The following is a 22,230-nucleotide window of genomic DNA, read 5'->3' as shown; positions in this document are numbered from 1 at the left end:
AAAGGTCAGTTTTCATTCCAATCCCAAAGAAAAGCAATGCCAAAGAATGCTCAAACTACTGCACAATTGCACTCATCTCACACACTAGTAAAGTAATGCTCAAAATTCTCCAAGCCAGGCTTCAGCAATATGTGAACTGTGAACTTCCAGATGTTCCAGCTGGTTTTAGAAAAGGCAGAGGAACTGGATATCAAATTGCCAACATCCGCTGGATCATGGAAAAAGCAAGAGAGTTCCAGAAAAACATTACTTCTGCTTTATTGACTATGCCAAAGCCTTTGACTGTGTGGATCACAATAAACTGTGAAAAATTCTTCAAGAGATGGGAAAACCAGACCACCTGACCTGCCTCTTGAGAAACCTATATGCAGGTCAGGAAGCAACAGTTAGAACTGGACATGGAACTATAGACTGGTTCCAAATAGGAAAAGGAGTACGTCAAGGCTGTATATTGTCACCCTGCTTATTTAACTTCTATGCAGAGTACATCATGAGAAACGCTGGGCTGGAAGAAGCACAGCTGGAATCAAGATTGCCAGGAGAAATATCAATAACCTCAGATATGCAGATGACACCACCCTTATAGCAGAAAGTGAAGAGGAACTAAAAAGCCTCTTAATGCAAGTAAAAGAGATGAGTGAAAAAGTTGGCTTAAAGCTCAACATTCAGAAAACTAAGATCATCATGGCACCCAGTCCCATCACTTCATGGGAAATAGATGGGGAAACAGTGGAAACAGTGTCAGACTTTATTTTTTTGTGCTCCAAAATCACTGCAGATGGTGATTACAGCCATGAAATTAAAATATTCTTGCTCCTTGGAAGGAAAGTTATGACTAACCTAGACAGCATATTAAAAAGCAGAGACATTACTTTGCCAACAAAGATCCATCTAGTCAAGGCTATGGTTTTTCCAGTGGTCATGTATGGACGTGAGAGTTGAATTGTGAAAAAAGCTGAGTGCTGAAGAATTGATGCTTTTGAACTGTGGTGTTGGAGAAGACTCTTGAAAGTCCCTTGGACTGCAAGGAGATCCAACCAGTCCATTCTAAAGATCTGTCCTAGGTGTTCATTGGAAGGACTGATTCTAAAGCTAAAATTCCAATACTTTGGCCACCCCATGCGAAGAGTTGACTCATTGGAAAAGACTCTGATGCTGGGAGGGATTGGGGGCAGGAGGAGAAGGGGACGACAGAGGATGAGATGGCTCGATGGCATCACCAACTCGATGGATGTGAGTCTGAGTGAACTCTGGGAGTTGGTGATGGACAGGGAGGCCTGGTGTGCTGCGATTCATGGGGTCGCAAAGAGTTGTACATGACTGAGCAACTGAACTGAACTGAATCCCATTCATGAGGGCTTCACCTGCATGACCTTTCATCTCCTAAAGGCTCCACTCCAAACACCATCACATTCGGGTAACCCATAACTTTTTTTGAGGGAGGATACAGTCTATTGCAAAGACTCAATCACAAGGCAAAAATGAAACAGTATTTTACTATAAACCATATTATGTTTATTTAGAAGCCAAAAACAATATGATGAAACATGAAAACACACACATTTCAGAAAAGAGCTTGTTTTGTTAATCAGTCTGATCAGTTTTACACAATGAAATATTGTATATTTTTATATAAGAAATACAAAAGTTATAATATAAACTGTAGTATTAAAACATAAGAAACAATATTATTTTAAAGAAGGAAATTGTAAGAGACGTGTTACTACTGCAAAAATTTTTAATAGAAATTTTAAATGTCATGCTAAAACTAATTTTTTCCTAGTATTATGCATCAGGTCTTAGAATGTAGGAATGTAGCAAATAAAAATGAAATGCTTATGCGGTAAACTTTCTGAATACTATTGTCTCACTTGTTATATCAAATGTCATACATCATTACAAGAAATAATATATCTGCTATCTAAGACGACAAATACCTTTCCAAATAAAATTATTATCTTAGAAAGCAGCAGATTTTACATTTTTTTTTTAGAAAGCTAGCAGTAACATATAAAAGTGAACATTACAAGAAACTGGGTAAAACAACACATCATGAAAACATGAAAATAATTTAAAAATGAGGCACCTTTCTTTCACTTCAATACAAACTTCAATAGGAAATTCAATGGGCAAAGGCTTTCATCTCATACTTAAGCACACTCAGTCTTGCTTCTTTTAATAAGCAGCAGCAGGATACATTCCATTCTATATACTGGTTGTGTTGAAAGAACATAGTTCATGTCCAAATAGGAAACTAAAGTGCAGCAGAGGCAAGCTGATGTATCAGAGTGTGTTCAGTAATACACTGTGCTTTTAGCAAATACAAACAAGTACAATTTTTACGTTTACTATGTTAGTCCAAATAACCTTTACTGATTAGCTATAGATCCCAGAGAAGTACCATGTTGGCTCTTTTATCACCTTCTTTTCCTAGATACAGACTTATCTATCATTTAAATTAAAAACAGCAAAGTAATATTACACAGTTTATGCTTTTGCATTTTTTTGCATTTACAAAATGCTACACAGAATATCACATTTCAAAATTTGAAAGTGAAACTCCAACTTCTGCAGTTTGAACAGCCTGGTTTGAATCAGGGATCTTCTTTTAAGAGGAAAAAAAAAATCATCTCTTCTGGTTCATATCAAATGAGATACAAAGGTTTAACAGGCAGTCATAGAGATTTGACCAAACCTATTTTATATGTAAGGCATCTACAGCCAAGAGAGGTTAAATGTATCAAATGAAAGCTTCTCATAAGGGCACTGATGTCTCTAAATTGCTCAGAGATCCAGACTGGTCATGGCCCTGGTTACCTCTTTTCCTGATAGTCTGACCCTATCTTCATAGGGAGACAGCTCCTGATTGTGCATGCTAGTAAATGAAGCATGGGAAATATAACCTTATGATATGAAAAACATGTTTTATTTTGTAATAAAATAAAAATTTCCATGGAAATTTTCATAAGTTTGCAAAACAAGTTTCTGATACATTTGCACAAGTAAATTTTCCTTGTGCAATAAAATATAATATTTCTATCTGCCTTTCCTTTCTGTTTTTAATAATAAAGTGTATCATTCTTTTCACCTAGAATCAAATTTGTCTTCAGCAACTGGACATGAAGGAGAGGAAAGGGTTAGAGATAGAGCCTACATGACTCTATCTCAACAAAGATTGCTCTTAAAAGACCATAATTTTACTATCAATTACTGTAAGAGCTTTGGGATTCATTTTCTCTTATCTCATGTTTAAAGTGTTTCCAAGTTCACCATATATATATATATATATATATATATATATATATATATATATTCAGTTGGTTAATAAGTCATAGTTTTTTCATGATAAACTCCCTATTTACCAAGTAGACACAGATACACAACTGATGTGTTCTTCCACTTACACTCTCAGCCTACCTGTCAATGCTAACATCCAACAACATTAATATGCAAAAGCAGATAAATATATTTGTGAATCGTTGAGGGTTGACTATGAGCCCAGGCAACTTTTCTAAATTTTTCTTTAATTAATCATCATTGCTGATGTGTAGTTCCATCAATGATGATGAATGTTTGAATGCTGTGGTGGAGAGCTTTCAAAATACATGAAGTCCTGAAATTAGAAAAATAATTATATGTATAATAAATATCAAATTAGATAGATAAATAATTATACAAATAAAACAGTACATAAGTAATTAAGTGCAATGCATAAAATGTCACTCTTTATAACTTAACAGGTAATTTTCTCATTTCAGGTAAGAATAAATCATGAAATCTTTAGTGAAATCTTCATGAAGAGAACCTAATAGGAAGAACAGCAATTGCAAATTTGAAACTGTCGGCAGTCAATAAACTTTCCACTTGGGGTACCAATTAACTAGATTTTAATTGTTGAAATGAGAAAAACTTGATAATCTATATTAAACATGTTTTAAAAAGGATTAAACAAGTTAAACGTATAATTGCAATATGTTAAATAGATATTTTAAGGTAAATGCTACCAATTTTATTTCTATGCTTTACTTAAGAATATTAGCCATTAATCAGAAATACAGCAAAGGAATTGTACCTAATAAATATAGGATGGTACAACACCAAGGAGTACATTGACAAAGAGGTAATAGGTGAAGAGAAAAAACATCAGCTTTAGACTTATTTTATTTCATTAAGAAATCAAAGGATAGGCATCTTTAAGTAGTGAGAATAATAAGTAACATGCAATGATGACAATTACATTGAGTGGATGCTTAGTATCTTTCAAGCATGGTCCTGGCTCCTTTACTAATATAATAGCTAGTATTTATAACCCTGGAATATATATATATATATTTATATATACATATTTCATTTCCATTTTACAAATGAGGAAACTGAGGCTTGCAATTGTTAAACACTTTGCAAGACATATAACTCACAAAGAGTCGGACACAACTTAGGGACTGAATAACAAGACATAATCAATAAGTGGCAGAGTCAGTTTCAAACCTTATTGCCTTTCTACTACATATGCTACTTCTCATCAGAAAGAATAATTCTCTCAGAATAGCTCAACAGCAAAAGGCTTACAATGAGGAAGCAAGCTCCAAAAATCATGGCTTTCATGGTCACATCCAGGTCTAATGGGAAGTGAATTTCAAAGTGGTCAGCATCGCTCATTGCTGATAACACACCATTCCACTTCCGAGTGATACTGCCAATAATGGAAACACCATCCAGGGACAGGATCTAGAAAGATAAGAATATGACTTTAGGATGATTAAAAGGTGTTAAAACACATGCTTTATTCTCCTGTTTATAAGCAGTTCACCCTGAGGTCACTTTCACTACTTTTCAGTACAAACATAGGGCAGGAAATGAATATAGTAATAATAAAATTTCAAATAGGGAATTATGGCCAGGAAGAGTTAAGTGCCCTGCAACTGGTTAATGACCGAGCCGGGGAATATCTTACAATTCTCAAGCCCCATGTTCTTTCTTCATCCTCCACTGAGTTATTAGGAAAGCCTTTCAGTGGAGGTATGATTTAAACTGATTTTGAAATTCTTTCCCTAAAGTAAAGGGTGGGAATTATGGATTGGGAGGGAGTCTCTCCACTGGAGGGAAAGATGGTCTGCTTTACTGTACTTCACAAAATCCATGCAATCACTCAGGCTTCTATGGGTCCTGTGCTTTTCTTCTTCTTTTTCTTTTTTCTAGTATTTATTCATTTATTTGGGGCTTCCCTGGTGGCTCAGATGGTAAAGAATCTTCCCACCTTGCAGGAGACCCGGGTTTGATCCCTGGGTCAGAAAGAGCCTCTGGAGGAGGGAATGGAAATCCACTCCAGCACTGCCTACAGAATTCCTTGAACAGAAGAGCTTGGTGGGCTACAGTCCAAGGTGGTCTACTTCATTGCACTTCATAGAATCCATGTAATCACTCAGGCTTCTGTGGGTGCTGTGTTCTTCTTTAAAATATTTATTTACTTATTTAGCTGCATTGGGTCTTAGTTGTGGCACATGGGATCTTTGGTTGTGGTGCACAGACTCTAGCTGTAGCCCATGGGCTCAGCAGTTGTGGTGCAAGGGCTTAGTTGCTCTGTAGTATGCGGGATCTTAGTTCCCTGACCAGGGATCAAACTCTAATCCCCTGCATTGCAAGGCAGATTCTTAACCACTGGACCAGCAGGAAAGTCCCAGTCCTGTCTTCTTAAACAGTCTCAGAATCTCAAAGGGCTTCAGCTTCTAAAAGGGAGATTCTGGTACTTGCCACAAGGAAAACACACAAATACCACTTTTTGGTGATTAGAATGATCCAAACACCCTGCCCTCAAAATCTGGCTTAACTTAATTTTCTACCTATCTACAATGGTCTTTTTATAAATAAGTAATGGTTGACAATACGGTTATGTAAAACAAGAACTAAGGGAAGTTTACTGGGTGTCATAAAAAATATTTGAATGAGCAATTTTAGATTATGAGTCTTGTTGAATTCCAAAGCATTAGGAAGAACGCTTTAAGGAGCCCAGGAATCTCCTTTGTCAAAACTGTAGGGTAGTAAGATATCATTCAACTCCCTTAGGGCTCAGCTGATAAAGAATCCACCTGCAATGCTGAAGACTTGGGTTCAATTCCTGGCTTGGGAAGATCCCCTGGAGAAGGGAAAGGCTACCCACTTCAGAATTCTGGCCTGGAGAATTCCATGGACTGTACAGTCCATGGGGTCAGTACAGTCCATGGGGTCATAAAGAGTCAGACATGACTGAGTGACTTTCACCTTAGAGATACCATTCTGCAGCCACTGAGATAAAGCCAAAACAGAAGGATTTTTCTTTTTCCAGAAAATTTTATAATCTACTGTAAGTTTTATGCATGTTATGAGCATTGTATTGTGTTTTGAGGATGCAGCAGGCTTCTATCTTGCACAACCTCAGGGATGTTCTATTTGTTCTGTGGTATGTGGGGCCTCTTCATTACTCAGGACCTATATTCTGATTGGAAATCCTTGGTAAAATCGTTAGTGAAAAATAGCCAAGAATAAAATGAATGCATTAGGTCAGGCTATTTAGTCTCAAGTTTAATATTTTAAATGGTTTCTTATTTTCATCCAACACAGAAATCATACAAAATATTTGTGGAAAGCATTAAGCAATCCCTTAAAAATAATCTGAAAACTTCTTGATGTCAACCTGTTAGTTAACTCTTTCCTCACACTATTCATTTATACACACACAAAAAATCATCTAAAGCCAGATCATTCTGGGGCCTGTTAGTACATGTAGAAAAAAATTGTAGAAACATGTTTAGATTTGTTTACCTCAAAAACAGAATCTGAACCACAGCCATAGGTGGAACATGGCCCGAGTACTCCCATCATATCTTCTTTCTTCTCATTTTGGAGGCTGTACACTGCCCTGCACAGGTTCCAGTGTTCAGCTACAAAGCCAATGGTGACGCCAGGAGGACACTGCACCTCCAGCTGCCAAATGAAGCAGGGACAGAGGTGGGTGAATATGCCCTATTAACACACACACACACACACACACACACACTAGATGTGTTCTTGATTCTTTCCAGAACTAGGGAAACTGTCATTGGTATAGAGTCTTCCATTTTCCCTGGGCTATTTCTTAGGATAGTATGTCAGAGAACAGCCTTGAGAGATGAGGCCATGTTCCCTTCAGGACAAAATTACTGCTGGTTATAAAATGGTCAGTTCTCTAGGCTCTGTGTTCCTCAGCTGTATATGGAGCATCTACTTGGGATCCTCTGAGTCATCTCTGTAGAATATGGGGAGGAGGGAACCGATGCACATGTGCTGGAGCTCATGCTGCTTGGTGATGGTGGTTTGGTTGCTAAGTCCTATACGACTCTTTGCAACCCTATGCACTGTAGCCTGCCAGACTCCTCTGTCCGTGGGATTTTCCAGACAAAAATACTGGATTTGGTTGCTGTTTCCTTCTCCTGGGGATCTTCCCAACCCAGGGATCAAACACGCATTTCCTGCATTCGCAGGTGGATTCTTTACCATCTGAAGCACTAGAGAAGCCCCTCATGCTGCTTACTGGGCTGTAAAAAAGTTCTTTGTCCCTGACCTAGGGGTCTCATGTCTTGTGGCACAATCCACAAAAAAGTAACATGCTAGCTTCTTAGATTGACATCTCAGACATGACAATTATAATAGAAAAGGGAATGAGCCATTCTGAAAATTAAATGCTGTGAAGACAACAGAATGTGCATACAAGTATGGGATGAGGTGGAGATTCATCTCAAATATGACAGTTGTTACAAAGACAATAGTGACAAAGGAGTAAGCTATCTGACAACTGCTAATATTCACCGAGCGCTACACTATTTGCCAGGCACTGTGCTAACACAGGACTTCCCCATGGCTCAGCAGTAAAGACTCCACCTGCAATGCATGAGCTTCAGAAGACACAGGTTCAATCCCTGGGTCAAGAATATCCCCTGGAGGAGAGCATGGTAACCCACTCCAGTATTCTTGCTTGGAGAATCCCATGGACAGAGGAGCCTGGCAGGCTACAGTCCATGGGGTTGCAAAGAGTCAGACACAACTGAAGTGACTAAGCCCACACATTCATGGTAACACAGGTGACATTTATTTACTACATGATCCTCAAAATAATCATCCTATGAGATAGTAATATTAATATATCCATTTTACAGGTGAATAAATCAAGGCACAGAAAGGGCTATAAGTTAATTCTATTGCAAAGGCTGATACTTAACATAAAATTAAAATCTCAATAAATCTAAGGGATATTGTTCCATCCAGTTCATGTATTAAGAACACTGAGGCTCAAACAGGCTAAATCAGGGGTCCCCAGTCCCCAGGCCCTGGACCAGTACCTGTCTGTTGCCTGTTAGGAACCAGGCCACGTGGCAGGAAGTGAGTGGCAGGCGTATCTGTATTTACGGCTGCTCGCTCCCATCACTTGCATTACTGCCTGAGCTCCACCTCCTGTCAGATCAGTGGTGGCCTCAGATTCTTACAGAAGCGTGAACCCTACTGTGAACTGCACATGCTAGGGATCTTAGGTTGTGAACTCCTTATGAAAATTATCTCCAAACCACACCCCTGCCCCAGGCCATGGAAAAACTCTCTTCCATGAAACTGGTCCCTTTAAGTCAGTGGCATATTTGAAATTCAAATTCTTCTGGATCACTCTCAAAACTGCTTTGCTTTTCTTTGTAGTAAACAATTTTCCTAGGGTAGCGGGGATTATAGAAGAACAACCAAAGTGTAACTTGACACATTTGCTTTCTAGTTCCACCATCTACCAAATGTAACACGATCCTCCAAAAAAATTTTTTTTGTAACACCACCAAAACAATTATTCTTTTTCTGAGTCACCCTTTCTTTATCTGTAACAAGGTGTAGATATAATGGGTAGAGTAAAAGTGTCTGAAGTGCCTTCCAATTCTAAATGTGTGTCTATATTTAGCGTGACCTTATTTGGGGATATATAGGAACATTTAGATAAATGTGTTGTAGGTAATGGCCTTTCTGCCTGCCAATGCAGGAAGGAGATGTTAAGAGAGGAGGGTTTGAGCCCTGGGTTAAGAAGTTCCCCAGGAGGAGGGCATGGCAACCCGCTCCAGTATTAAGGCCTGGAGAATCCCATGGATAGAAGAGCCTGCCAGGCTATAGTCTGTGGAATTGCTAATTTCTAATTCAATAGATAACAATTGACTGCATGTGTGCTAAGTCGCTTCAGTCATAAATAACCTTAATTTGTGCTTGATCCCCCTGATTAGCACCCAAAGACATGAACCCACTAGAAACTGCCTTGGTGATTCTCCATAGGTTAGGATTATTTGGCATTTGGCTTCCTTCCTCCCCACTGGCTTCCATTCTGACTGTGCCATGAAAGTCCCCTCCTTTGTGGCTTTGGAAGGAGCACAACTGTGCAGTGAAGAATTGGATCAGGAAAAAACAATGGATGAGACCTCTGTCTCGTCTGTCCTCTTACCTCTTGCCTGGCAGAGGGGCAACAGAAGCAGCAGCAGGTGCATCTGAAAGGTCTTTGCATTGTCATGACTTCTCGGCCCATACAGTCAGTGACCCGGAGCACGAAGGGCCTCAATGTCCGGTAAGCATTCCTGGTGTAGTCATCTGTGTCTTCAGTCACAAAGTAAACCATCTGGCCCGTGTTGTTTTTAATATCGTATCTATTATTAGTTTCAAAACCTGTTATCACTAAAAATAAAATGAGAGAGATTTCTTATTTTAGAAGCAGTTAAAATGGGCCTTATGAAGTCCTTCTGTAGTATTTGACAGGGGCCTAAAACAAAACAGCTTTTTAAAAAATTTCTAATGAAAAATATGCAATGATTGCTGCTGCTGCTGCTAAGTCGCTTCAGTCGTGTCCGACTCTGTGCGACCCCATAGACAGCAGCCCACCACGCTCCCCCGTCCCTGGGATTCTCCAGGCAAGAATACTGGAGTGGGTTGCCATTTCCTTCTCCAATGCATGAAGGTGAAAAGTGAAAGTGAAGTCGCTCAGTCCTGTCTGACTCTGAGCGACCCCATGGACTGCAGCCCACCGGGCTCCTCCGTCCATGGGATTTTCCAGGCAAGAGTACTGGAGTCGGGTGCCATCGCCTTCTCCGATGCAATGATTAGAATCCCAATAATATTCATCTGTCCTAAAAGTATATAAGTTATTTTGAAAATTTGAAACATTTCTTTTAAGAAGTTCAGTGTAAACTTTTCCACATAGAAGCAAACACTGGAAATGATATTCCCTGGAGTATTTGAATTCAGAAAACTTTAATTATAAAACCATTTAAATGAAATTATCCACTAGACCATAAATGAATGAATCAGCTCATGAAATATGCTGAGATGATTAGGGTCATCACTAGTTGTAAATAAGAAAACCAACCAAGAAAAGTTAAAGGCTCCATGTAGTGGTCAAGTGAATGAAATGAATGTGTATATCTTGTTCAGTGAGGGTCAGGAAATTTGGGAGAATAGGCATTGTGTTTACCTTGATTTCGTCTTACTTCCATAGCATGGACTTAGAACTCAGCAGACTGAGACTAATTCCAGCTCCTCCACTGATTAGCTGACTAGGGTGCCCTTGGCTAACTCAATTAATCTCTTGGCTTCTTCTTTCTTTGTCCATGAAAAGTGAATATAGAGGAGTTAAGATGGATAAAGGATAGGAGGTTTGACCAAATCTAAGTCCTTTTGAAGTGTTAGGTATGATGTGTAAATAAACAAAATTACACAAGTCCCTTTGTTACTTTCTTGAAGATAGGGCAATAGAAAATAGTCTTTTCTCTTTGAAACACTAAAAATGATCAATATAAATAAGGAACTAGATGTTGGATAATAAAAATTTCCACCTGATTCAAATATTACTGGACACTACAAAATTATACATACTTTCCAGGGGTTCAAAATGCTGAAGAACGTGTATGTTGTCCAACTGTTGGGATAGAACAAAGCAATTAATTAGGAGAGAGAGAAATAACAGAAATAAATTAAACCAGTATTAGAAAAAAATGAATGAGACAGAGGCTAAAACATATCAATGGATGCAAAAACATCTTTTTGAAACTGAATGGAATCAAAAACATATGAAGTGAAATTAGCCTAACAGCACCTGATCAGGTGGTTATTAACAGAGCTATCCAAAAAGAACACTCTCCTTCAGTTCCACCAAAAAATATTGAAACATTTGTTTAAAATATTATAAAATCATTTTCCTGTTTCAGTAACAGCATCTAGAATAAGCTGTGTTGACATCAATTGCTCCTAGCATCCATCATATCACCTATAGACTGGAGGTGTCAGAAAGTTCAGGACAGTTTAACACAGACCAGCCATAGGGAAGCCAGTTTTCTCACTGACTTAGAGAGTGTGAAGTAGGCAGGGTGGATCTTCCACAGGATTGTCCAGTCTTCACAGGTACCTCTGAAAGAGGTTAATACACCAACTTCCATTCACTTGAGCTGCTGCTTCCCTAGTGAAGCTTTAACAGGGGAGGACCTAAAGAGCTGGAAGTATGTGATTAGGAATAGGGCAAAGGAGAGGAAACATTTAGGGATTTGATCCCTTGAAAATGGAGGTTGGGCATACCGTTACATCAACTTCTTCTTTAACTTAGGGGTCACTGTAAAGATAAACAGTTTGACTGGCCCATCATCTATATACTCGAGAACATTCTAGCAGAAAAGAAACCTCCTTAAAGACAGACTAATCATATCGCTGTAATTTTAGATAACTTAGATAATTCCTGTTGCTGTTCAGTCGCTAAGTTGTGTTTGACTCTGCGACCCAATGGACTGAAGCATGCTAGGCTTCCCTGTCCTTCCTATCTCCCAGAGTTTGCTCAAACGCATGTCCATTGAATCAGTGATGCCATCCAACCATCTCCTCCTCTGTCGCCCCCACTTAGATTATCAGATCACTCCTAATCCGTGAGTCCAGAAAATTGCCTGAAATGCCATATTTCACCAACTACTTGTTGAATACTCTAATTAATGAACACCACATTAATGTGGTAATAAGCAAAATTTAAAATGATGTAAATGGACACAAAAGTCTTGTGGCATGATCAACTACAGGAGGGTATAGAGAGGATATGATCTTTATTTGACTAAAAAAAATTTCTTTATAAAAACTCAATCAGGTTAGAATCTAAACATGTCTTATAAAATTATCAAAGGTGGCCACTCAGGGTTGCTTTACAATCCCTTTGAAAAACTCTAGGGGCTTTCTAATATCTATAACTAAAAAGTTAAAGTATTCACTGCTTGGTAAGAGCTTCCACTGCTGAGCAAAATATGCTAAAGAAATGATGCCTGTTGATGTGAATGGAGTTTATCAAATAAGATGCTATAGTTTTAAGAAGCAGTACTAACCAAGTGTGGAGTCACTTGCCAATCCAGTGTCTAGAAATAATGTAAACCCTGGATGTTAAAGTGTCAGGATAGTCCTGATAATCATTCATGTAATTAGCACATGAGATAGCAAAAAACTAGGATAGGGACTTCCCTGGAGGTCCAGTGGTTAAGGCTCCAAGCTTCCACTAGAGAGGGCAAAGGTTCAGTCCCTAGTCAGGAAACTAAGATCCCACATGCCTTCAAGTGGTGCAAAAAAAATAAGAGAGAGAGAGAGAGAAAGAAAACTAGATAAAAGAAAATGTCTGGATGCTTGGCTCTGTCTTCCATGCATATACATAAGGTGTTTCAGGTATTAACATCTGCACAGGTTATCATCCACTGGGTGGGTCTTTGTGCCAGAAATATCAGGCATATTATAAACTTTATCCCATTAAAAATTCTCCTAACAACCCAGTTGGGTAGGTATCGTTAGTACTATTTTACAGATGATGAAATTCAAGCACCAAGAGGTTAGAAAAGTTACTCAAGGTAGAATGAGGAGGGCGCAGAGCTAGAATAAAAAGCCAGGTTGTCTGGCTGTAAACCTGTTTGTTTCTTTTACATTTTTTTAAACTAAAAACACTCCTAAAAGGGAAAACGGTATTCATAAAATATGTTCATTTAACTTCATTCAAAGTAATAGAAGAAATTAAGAAAAAATTTTAATATTTGAATGAACAATATTAAAGCTATACATTTTAAAAAAGAAATGACATCAGATATTAGATTTCTAAGGAAATTTTCTGCTTTTAGAAAATATTAAAGTTTATGAAGAAATAAACTTTTTAAACCTGATTAACTTGTAAGCATTTTATAAGCTTCCAAAATAATATAGCAGTTATTCTAGCACTTTACTTGAAGGCTTTGTATTTCGTCAATATTTTGTCAAACAATAATTTAATAAAGTTTTGGTTTATGTAAAATCCAAATTTTCCTGATCTAACGGTTTTACTTTGAAGATCAACACTATAACTTTGCAACAATGGTTTTCAATGCACAGGTTTAACAGTCAGTATATAAAGTCAAAAAGAGAAACATGTCAATGTCAATGAACATTTGGTTGACTATGTGGGGAGACATGTACTGAATGGGCAAGTCCCTTGCTTTTAAGGTATTTAAACACTTGCTTTTTCTAAAGGTGAACATAATTTAGTAGTTTCTAGGTTTATCTTCTTTTCTTTAAGCAACGTTTTTGTTTCTGACATGGGTTTTTAAACACCACCATCCAGTACACAACATGTTGGCATATTGTTCCAGCTTCTGAAATAGTTGTCCTGATCCTAAAATGTCCATATAAATGAAAATTAGGGAGTCTCTATGTTGTGAAAAAGGGTTCTCTGGAACTTGGCCTGAAACAATATCCTTGTTGTTGTTGTTTAGTTGCTAAGTTGTGTCTGACTCCTTGAGACTCCATGGACTGCAGTATGCCAAGCTCCCCTGTCCTCCATTGTCTCCCAGAGTTTGCTCAAATTCATATCCATTGAGTTGATGATGCTATATAACCATCTCATCCTCTGCCATCCCCTTCTCATTTTGCCTTCACCTTTACCAGCATAGGGACAATATTCTTGGCTGGCTTTTATTTTTATTTACATTGTATGTTTTGGGAGGTGACAGGACTGGCTGATGAAAACTATGGGTAGTGAGAAAAAGCAAAGGTCTAAGGCACTGAGTGATTCACTCACTGTCCTCTGTTCTTCGTAACACTGCTTTTCTTGTTGTTCACCCTTTACTTCTAAACAAATGGCAACCAAATTAATATCTTAATAGACTTTCTGCTATCCCTATTCCTATTTTTTAAACTGTGTTCAACAGGACATCGCGAATGTCTTAAAATTCAGCATAGACCCTTCAGGAAAGTCATATTCGTACCACCAAAAAAAATCCATATCTTCTTTTTTCCCCATTCTCATGCCTGAAATTGTCATCATCATTCTTATAGTCACACAAATTAAACATCTGTCATCTCTGACCCATCACCTTTATGTACTCTATCTAGTCTCTTCTTCTTCTTGGATCCCTAGTCATACTTTGTAAGAAAACAATTTGGATTTGTGTGGAGTACCTGGGCTAGGCATTCCAGACCCGGAGGGCAGTGTGGTATGGGAGTTGGCATTGGCATCCATACTACTGGAGCAGAAGATTGTGGTGCAGGATATTTTCCAGGCTGGTACTGGATGGGGCGGATACTTCCAGTATGCATGTACAGGGGGAAGGTACTGGGATGATGTGGACCATAGTATCCCATAGGCAAGCCTCCTGGGTAGCCTGCAGGTGGAGGGATAGCCAGTCCAGGGGGCCCTGCATTCAAAAACAAATGGAAGAATTATACATTATGAATGCTACAATATATGGTGTTTACATGGAAATGATATGGATCACATAACCTCCACTTAAAAATAACAAGGTGTTCCATTTTATGAGTATATAGAATGTACCAAAAGGCACTAAGGGGATTTATACCTTAACTCATTTAATCCTCTTAAATCTTATGAAGTAATTATTCCCATTTCAGAGGCACAGAAGTAAGGTTGAAATATCAAGTTAACATGCTAGCCTTTATGCATTAGTTTCCTTCTTTGGAGATGATAATATTTCTACTTCACTGGGTTGTAGGAAGATTAATGCCAGGCCTAGCATATAATTAGAATGGTAAATTTTTTTCCTATTATGTTTATTGCTACTATTGTTTAAGGTCTTCTCTGGTGGCTCAGATGGTAAAGAATATGTCTGCAATGGGGGAGACCTGGGATTGATCCCTGGGTTGGGAAGATCCCTTGGAGGAGGGCATGGCAATCCATTACAGTATTCTTGCCTGGAGAAGCCCCATGGACAGAGGAACCTGGCGGGTTGCAGTCCATGGGGTTGCAAAGAGTCACACAACTGAGCAACTAAGCACATACACACATTGTTTAAGGTCAGAAAGACAGTAAGGTCTACTTAACGTCAAAGGGGTTCTTTTAAAGACTACTATCTAACTCCAGAATAGTTTCATCACCCCCTAAAAAATCCTTTATCAATTTCCATTCATTCCCCACCTTTCTCCCAGGCCCTGGAAACTCCTACCTCCACAAATTTGCCTAATCTGGACATTTCATATAAATAAAATCATGTAACACATAGCCTTCGTACCAGGTTGCTCTTTGTGGCATATTTTTAAGGTTCATCAATGTTGTAGCATGTATTAGTACTTCATTAATAAAAATTAGTGAAATAATCATACTCATGTCAGATAAAATTTCTTTTAAGATGAAAATATTGCTGCTGCTGCTGCTGCTGCTGCCGCTGCTAAGTCGCTTCAGTCGTGTCCGACTCTCTGTGATCCCATAGATGGAAGCCAACCAGGCTCCCCTGTCCCTGGGATTCTCCAGGCAAGAGTACTGGAGTGGGCTGCCATTTCCTTCTCCAATGCATGAAAGTGACAAGTGAAAGTGAAGTCGCTCAGCCATGTCTGACTCTTAGTGACCCCATGGACTACAGCCTACCAGGCTCTGCCACCCATGGGATTTTCCAGGCAAGAGTACAATATTTTATAATAACAGAAGTGGCACTCTGTCAAGAAGACGTAACAATTATATATACCTAAAAACAGAATTTCAAAATATATCAAGCAAAAACTGACAAATATAAAGTGAAATAGGCAATTCAACAAACAATAGTTAGAGATTGCAATACCCCATTCACAATAATGGGTAGAATACATGAGCAGGAGGTCAAAAAGGAAACAGAAGTGTGAAACACTACAAATGAAACTAGACATAACAGAATGTATAGAACACTTGACCCAACAATAAACTTTAAAACATTCTTCTCAAATGCACACAGAACCTTCTCAAAGACAGACCTATTGGCTGGGCCATAAGACAAGTCTCAATAAATTTAAGACATCTGAAATCCAAACAAAATGTATTCTATTACAATGGAGTAAAACCAGATATCAATAATAACAGAAGGAAATTTGGGAAATCACAAATATGAGGAAATAAAATAATCTACTTCTAAATTATCAAAGGGATAAAAAAAAATCATGAGGGAAATTAGAAAATAATTTGAGATGAATAAAACAAAAACATAATATACCAAAGCTTATGGGATGTAGCTGAAACAGTGCCTAGAGGGCAATTTATAGCTGTAAACACCGACATTAAAAAAGAAATATCTTAGACTTCCCTGGTGGTCCAGTGATTAAGAACAATGCAGGAGAAATGGGTTTGTTTTCTGCTCTAGGAAGATTCCACACACCCTGGAGCGACTAAGCTTATGGGTCACAATTATTGAAAGCCTGCGTGCCCTAAAGCCTGTGCTCTGCGTTGAAAGAAGCCACCACAATGAGATGCCCACACACCACAAAAAATAGCCCCTGCTTGCTGCAACTAGAGAAAGCCCAAGGGGAGCAACAAAGACCCTTGCAGACAAAGAGAAAGAAAGAAAGAAATATCTCAAACCAGTAACCTAACTTTCCACCTTAGAAATAAACCAAACTCAAAGCCATCAGGAGGAAATGATAAAGATTGAAATAGAAGAGAGTGAAATGAAAAAATAAAAATAGACAAAATCAACAAAACCAAAAGTAGGTTCTTTTAAAAGATCAACAAATTGAGAAACCTCAAGCCACACTAACCAAGGGAAAAAACAGACTTCAATTATTAAAATCAGGAATGAAAATGGGGCTATTACTAAAATCTTACAGAAACTAAAATATATCATAAGAAAATACGACCTTATGTATGCAAAAGCAGAATACTGCCCATGATTTCTGCACACAGCACAGCCAAGGGGGTGGGCTAACCTAAGCTATGCTTCCTGTCCAACCCACAGATTCACCCCTTCCCTCACTCCATTTAAGGAACCAGCTTACCTACTTGGCACCTGTTACTTGTTCTCACTCCCTCCTGCTGTAGCATGAGCCTCAGCAAGCCCTGTTTGAACTTCTCATCTGGCGTCTTATCAATTTCTATTTATTAAATAGTCCGAGGACCTAGGTCTATAACACTCACATAGGTAGACGCATAGTAGATGAAGGGATTAAAGAGGAGGGGCAAGGAACTGAGGCAGAGGAGATACCCTATGATGTAAGTGCTGACACATGAGACCCAGTTAGCATCTTCATGAGTGGGAAAGGTTTTAGACAGAACAGGCACAAAATGAGCAGCTGCACAGGGAAAGCTCAGTACCACATGGGTAAAGGCCATGTGTGAAGATTTAGCAAACAAAGCAGAAAGGAAGGTGGGGAGGAAGGGATGATGATGAAAGACCTCTACTCTGTGCAAAGGACTTTATGCTGATAACATGCAAACTGGAGTGACCAGTTTCACATTTAGAGCCTTTATGAATAGGAAGGCTGGATGACACAGGAGGTGCCTGAAGGAGTCTAGATGGGAGGTAAGGAACTTTAATTATGATGAAAGGAGTAGAAAGTGGAAAAACAATGATCGACATTAAAGAGACATATTGTCTTGGTAACAGATGATATGAGGAAAGGGTCTCACGTTTCTGACTACAGGAGTCCAGTGTAGAGAAAGAACAGAGGGTATAATAACAAGATGCCAAAGATGTATTGAGGATCACTGAGTTTGAGATCCCAGGTCACTAAGGGCCAGTGGTCTACAGGCGGGTGGAAATGTAAGTTTAGAGCAGGGGAGACTGATTTGGGTGCGAGCTGAAGGATTCCTAAGGCTTCCTGTTGGCTCAGTGGTAAAGAATCCGCCAGCAATGCAGGAGACAAGGGTTCAATCCCTGGGCTGGGAAGATTCCCTGAAAAAGGATATGGCAACTCACTCCAGTATTCTTGGATAGGAAAATCCATAGACAGAGGAGCCTGGTGGGCTACAGAGTCACAAGAGTCAGACACAACTTAGTAACTAAACAACAACAAAGAGATTCATAAGTGGTTAAAAGCAAATGAAACCATGGGATATTCCCAAGATTACTAAAGAGAGTGTAAAAAGACAGATAAATGGACGAGATGAGAGGGCACAGGCTGGTGCAGCCGGGGGCTGGACAGGGAATCAGACCAAGGATCTCTGGGAATACCAGTTTCTAAGTGTGGTTTACACAGAGCTCTTGAGAGAGAGAGACTCAGGAGAGACCAAAGGAAAATAATGGCAACTAGAAACAATGTCAAATTAGAGCTAAGTGAGAAAAAACAGCTAATGTCTTTAGAATAAATGGAGAAAATTCAGTTTGTTGTAAAGAACATATTGGGTTGGCCAAAAAGTTTATGCTTTTTATTTGTACTTAAAACTGAACACAGTTTTTGGCCAACGAAACACTTTCAATTTCTTTAAGAATTGTATTCATGAGTACCCAAACTGAACTAGATATTGGGTATCTCTCTCCTCTTTAGAACTATTATTAAAAAACAACAATGTCATATAAACTATCTCAAAAATACTAATTGTTATATCATTTTAATGAGTTGATTAATTATTGTGGTATTAACCATGTAATCTTAGGATAAAAATACCTCATGGAACAAAATTTGAAGATCAATAAATTAGCAAGAAAATTACAATTTAGATTATGGTGCTATTCAGTATAGAGACTATATTTCTAAAAAATTATATAAAAATGTATATAATCAAATGATTTGTAAGAATGCATTATTCTGAGATGTTAGGACAAGAACATAATATGTGTGGGAAATGGTAGGTGTTTTATACTCCCTTTTAAGATTTAAAACTGCTTTTAAAAGTTCTGATTGTTCTGCAAGAAAACACAACACAATAAAACATGTTTAACTTTGTATAACTTTGCTATGGAGCACTGTCCTACCATTATTAGTGTGAGAAATACTGCTTTATGGAATTTGTATTTTCTTAGTCATTTTGACTATTATCCTTTTTTACTTTAAAAATATATGTCATTTTCTCTTTCAATAGACTATACATAACAAAGGTTTCTTTATTAACTATTCTTTTAAATATGTTTGGGTCAAAATTATTTTCCGTGGGAATAAATATCCAGTAATATAATGCAAATGGAATATATAATTGAACCTTAGGAAATTCATTAAAGCTAAGTATTTCAAATATAGTATTTCCAGTTCCTTAATGCAAATTAGGGCTTCCCCAGTGGCTCAGAGGCTAAAGCGTATTAAGGGGACAAAATTTGCATCAGTATAAGAAAGTATATTGTTCAGCCACTAGATGGTGATCACAGTAAATTTTTGTTGCCGATTCTCATAACTGAAAATTCATTAGTCGTATGCTCTTCATCATATTTTTCAACTTACCTACTCGTTTAACTTGAAGGCTGTATCCTGCTTTCTTGCTAATTTTTTGATACAGAAGGGAACAGACAGACACTTTCCCAGATGAACAGAACATGATTTATAGCCAACACTTACTTCTTAGAAATGGTAGTTTCTGTTCTAGTATAACCTAGGTACTTGGATATAGAGCGACTGGTGAATATAAGATAGATTATGTAGATAATTTGATAGTCACTGAAGTAAAATGTAGAGTAATGGTCAGATACAGTGAAATTATGACCCAGGGTTGTCAAAAATTTGGATTTAGCAGGCATTAAGTAGTAATGAGGGGTTATACAGGGGCTGTATGCTCAGATTCACATAACACACATACACATGAGGGAAAGAGGAAAAGGAAGCCAAACTGCAGAAAGCACTGCAGAGACAAAGGCTACCTGAGCTCCACGGATCGTATGTCTGCAGCCAAGAGAACACCCATGCCAGTATCCTGTGGATACCAGGGTTTCTTCTGCACTTCCACAGCCTAGTTCACTTGTTTCTATCTCAAAACATATGCTTAAATATATATTTAAAGAAGTAGCACTACACTTTATCATTTTCTAAATCATTAAAATGTATTTGAATATAATCCTGATTAAAAGTTATTTCCTCAGTCAAAAGACTATTTAATTTTTAAAAAGCTACATACTGCCCACATACTTATGAGCATCCATTTTCCTGAGTCCCTGAATACAGTATGAGTTTTCAGACTTACAAAAATATTTGCAGAACAACAAGCTCCTTAATCAGAACTTGAAGCCATTTGCCTCCACCGTTCTGCACTTCTCCTGGCGTTTGTCCCATGAATGCCTCAGACCAGACCAACATGACCACGAGCTTTTGGACATAGTGTTCTTTCCTTTGATTGAGAAATTCCTCATTGTGCCAGGAAAACTTGATTTCCTCAGTGATTCCCTCCAATCCCCCATAAAAGTAGTTACTGCCTTTGTACACTTACAACATCCTCTTCATTCTTAAGCAAAAAGAGTGCCATCAATGTTTGTACAATTTTCTTCCTTAGTTGCCTATAAATCCTATGAAGACAGGAATATGATTCTAATTAACATCTAGTAAACTACTTGGCCCCCTGTAGGCATTAAATATTTATTTATTGAATGATTCAATTAATTAATTAGTTAATTTTAAAAGCAATCTTAACTATGAGGATGGTTTTCTGGAGCGGGGAAAGATTCTTTCCAAATATTTAACCTACCTGGTACAAAACTGGAACTGTACTCAGGAGGGGCACCAGGCCTTGGATCAGGTGATGTTATTTGATTCTCTGTTTCATCTGCAGGTTTCTTAGGGGCTGTGGGGACTATATCTTAGGGGTGAGAAAGGTGGTACATGGTTTACAATGGGAATGATAATATGATAAGAGAATATATTCATTTTTTCTGTTGGTATGCATCAATGAACACGACCAATATTAAATATACTCATTTCTTATAAAAAGCAACTCAGTATGTATATTAGATATCAACCTATAAATATATTTTTAACTATTACCTCTTTGCAGACTTACTTTCCCACCTGCATTTTTCCTTTACCTAATTTGCCCCCATGTACAACCAGAGATTTTTTTCATTACCTATATGCCACTCTAAATCCTTTTTAATCCTTTTCTGTCAATGATAAATAAGAATGTTCATATATATAAATGAATAAATAAATGTATATATGTATATATATATTCTTCAAATATTAAACACAAATAAGTAATTTCAAAAGGAAATAGACTTCAATTTTTTAAGGAAAGGAATCACACAATTCACAATTGAAAATACAGCATATTAAAATGTACTCACAAAAACTTACCAGACATTTTGAAGAATTCCAATTAAACCTGAAAACAAACAAACAAACAAAATTTTACCTTATATATTTACAGTTACTATTATTAATCAGTGATACATGTAAGAAGTTCTATAATTCTTTTAGTCTCTAGTTATCTTTCATTCATTCCTTCATTAATTCAACAAGCATTTCCCTGCTGCTGCTACTGCTTCTAAATCACTTCAGTCGTGTCCGACTCTGTGCGACCCCATAGACGGCAGCCCACCAGGCTCCCCCGTCCCTGGGATTCTCCAGGCAAGAACACTGGAGTGGGTTGCCATTTCCTTCTCCAATGCATGAAAGTGAGAAGTGAAAGTGAAGCTGCTCAGTCGTGTCCGACTCTTAGCGACCCCATGGGCTGCAGTCCACCAGGCTCCTCCGTCCATGGGATTTTCCAGGCAAGAGTACTGGAGTGGGGTGCCATTGCCTTCTCCGAATATTTCCCTAGCACCTATTTTCTACGTGGTGTTGAAAATATAGCAGTAAACCAGATGGGCACTCTGCTAGAAATTATATTCCAGTTGGGTGGAACACATCAACAAATATTTAAGATTAAATGTAGATAGTACAGTTATGAAGAAAACAAAGTTAAAGTAGCAAAAACATGGATGGTCCCTGAGGGTCAGAGAAAGCCTCTCTCAGGAGGTGACCTTTCAGCTAGCTGAACCATAGGGAAGAGTTCCAGAAAGACAAGAAAGTTGAATGAGAAGGCCCTGAGATAACAGTAAGCTTTGTGATACTCAA

The 22,230-nt window shown here is 38.0% G+C and overlaps 1 protein-coding gene across 4 annotated transcripts in view; it reads right to left on the bottom strand.

Moving 5' to 3' along the window:
• Positions 1–1,492: 1,492 nt before the first annotated feature.
• PLSCR4 (phospholipid scramblase 4) overlaps positions 1,493–22,230 on the bottom strand; it is a 42,258-nt gene continuing 21,520 nt past the window's right edge. For 3 of the 4 annotated variants that reach the window (XM_005201815.5, XM_005201814.5, NM_001081732.1), the window contains 8 exon segments: positions 21,469–21,496; positions 20,864–20,974; positions 14,464–14,699; positions 10,897–10,939; positions 9,476–9,702; positions 6,799–6,960; positions 4,570–4,728; positions 1,493–3,613 (listed from right to left, as the gene is read on the bottom strand). In XM_005201815.5, the coding sequence (XP_005201872.1) occupies positions 3,557–3,613; positions 4,570–4,728; positions 6,799–6,960; positions 9,476–9,702; positions 10,897–10,939; positions 14,464–14,699; positions 20,864–20,974; positions 21,469–21,475 (1,002 nt within the window). In that variant the 5' untranslated portion in view covers positions 21,476–21,496 and the 3' untranslated portion in view covers positions 1,493–3,556. 4 annotated transcript variants of the gene reach the window in all.

The sequence above is a fragment of the Bos taurus genome, chromosome 1, assembly GCF_002263795.3.
Source record: "Bos taurus isolate L1 Dominette 01449 registration number 42190680 breed Hereford chromosome 1, ARS-UCD2.0, whole genome shotgun sequence".
Lineage (NCBI taxonomy): Eukaryota > Metazoa > Chordata > Mammalia > Artiodactyla > Bovidae > Bos > Bos taurus.
Note: the sequence above shows the minus strand (reverse complement) of the source record. Positions and strands in the feature narration are given on the sequence as shown.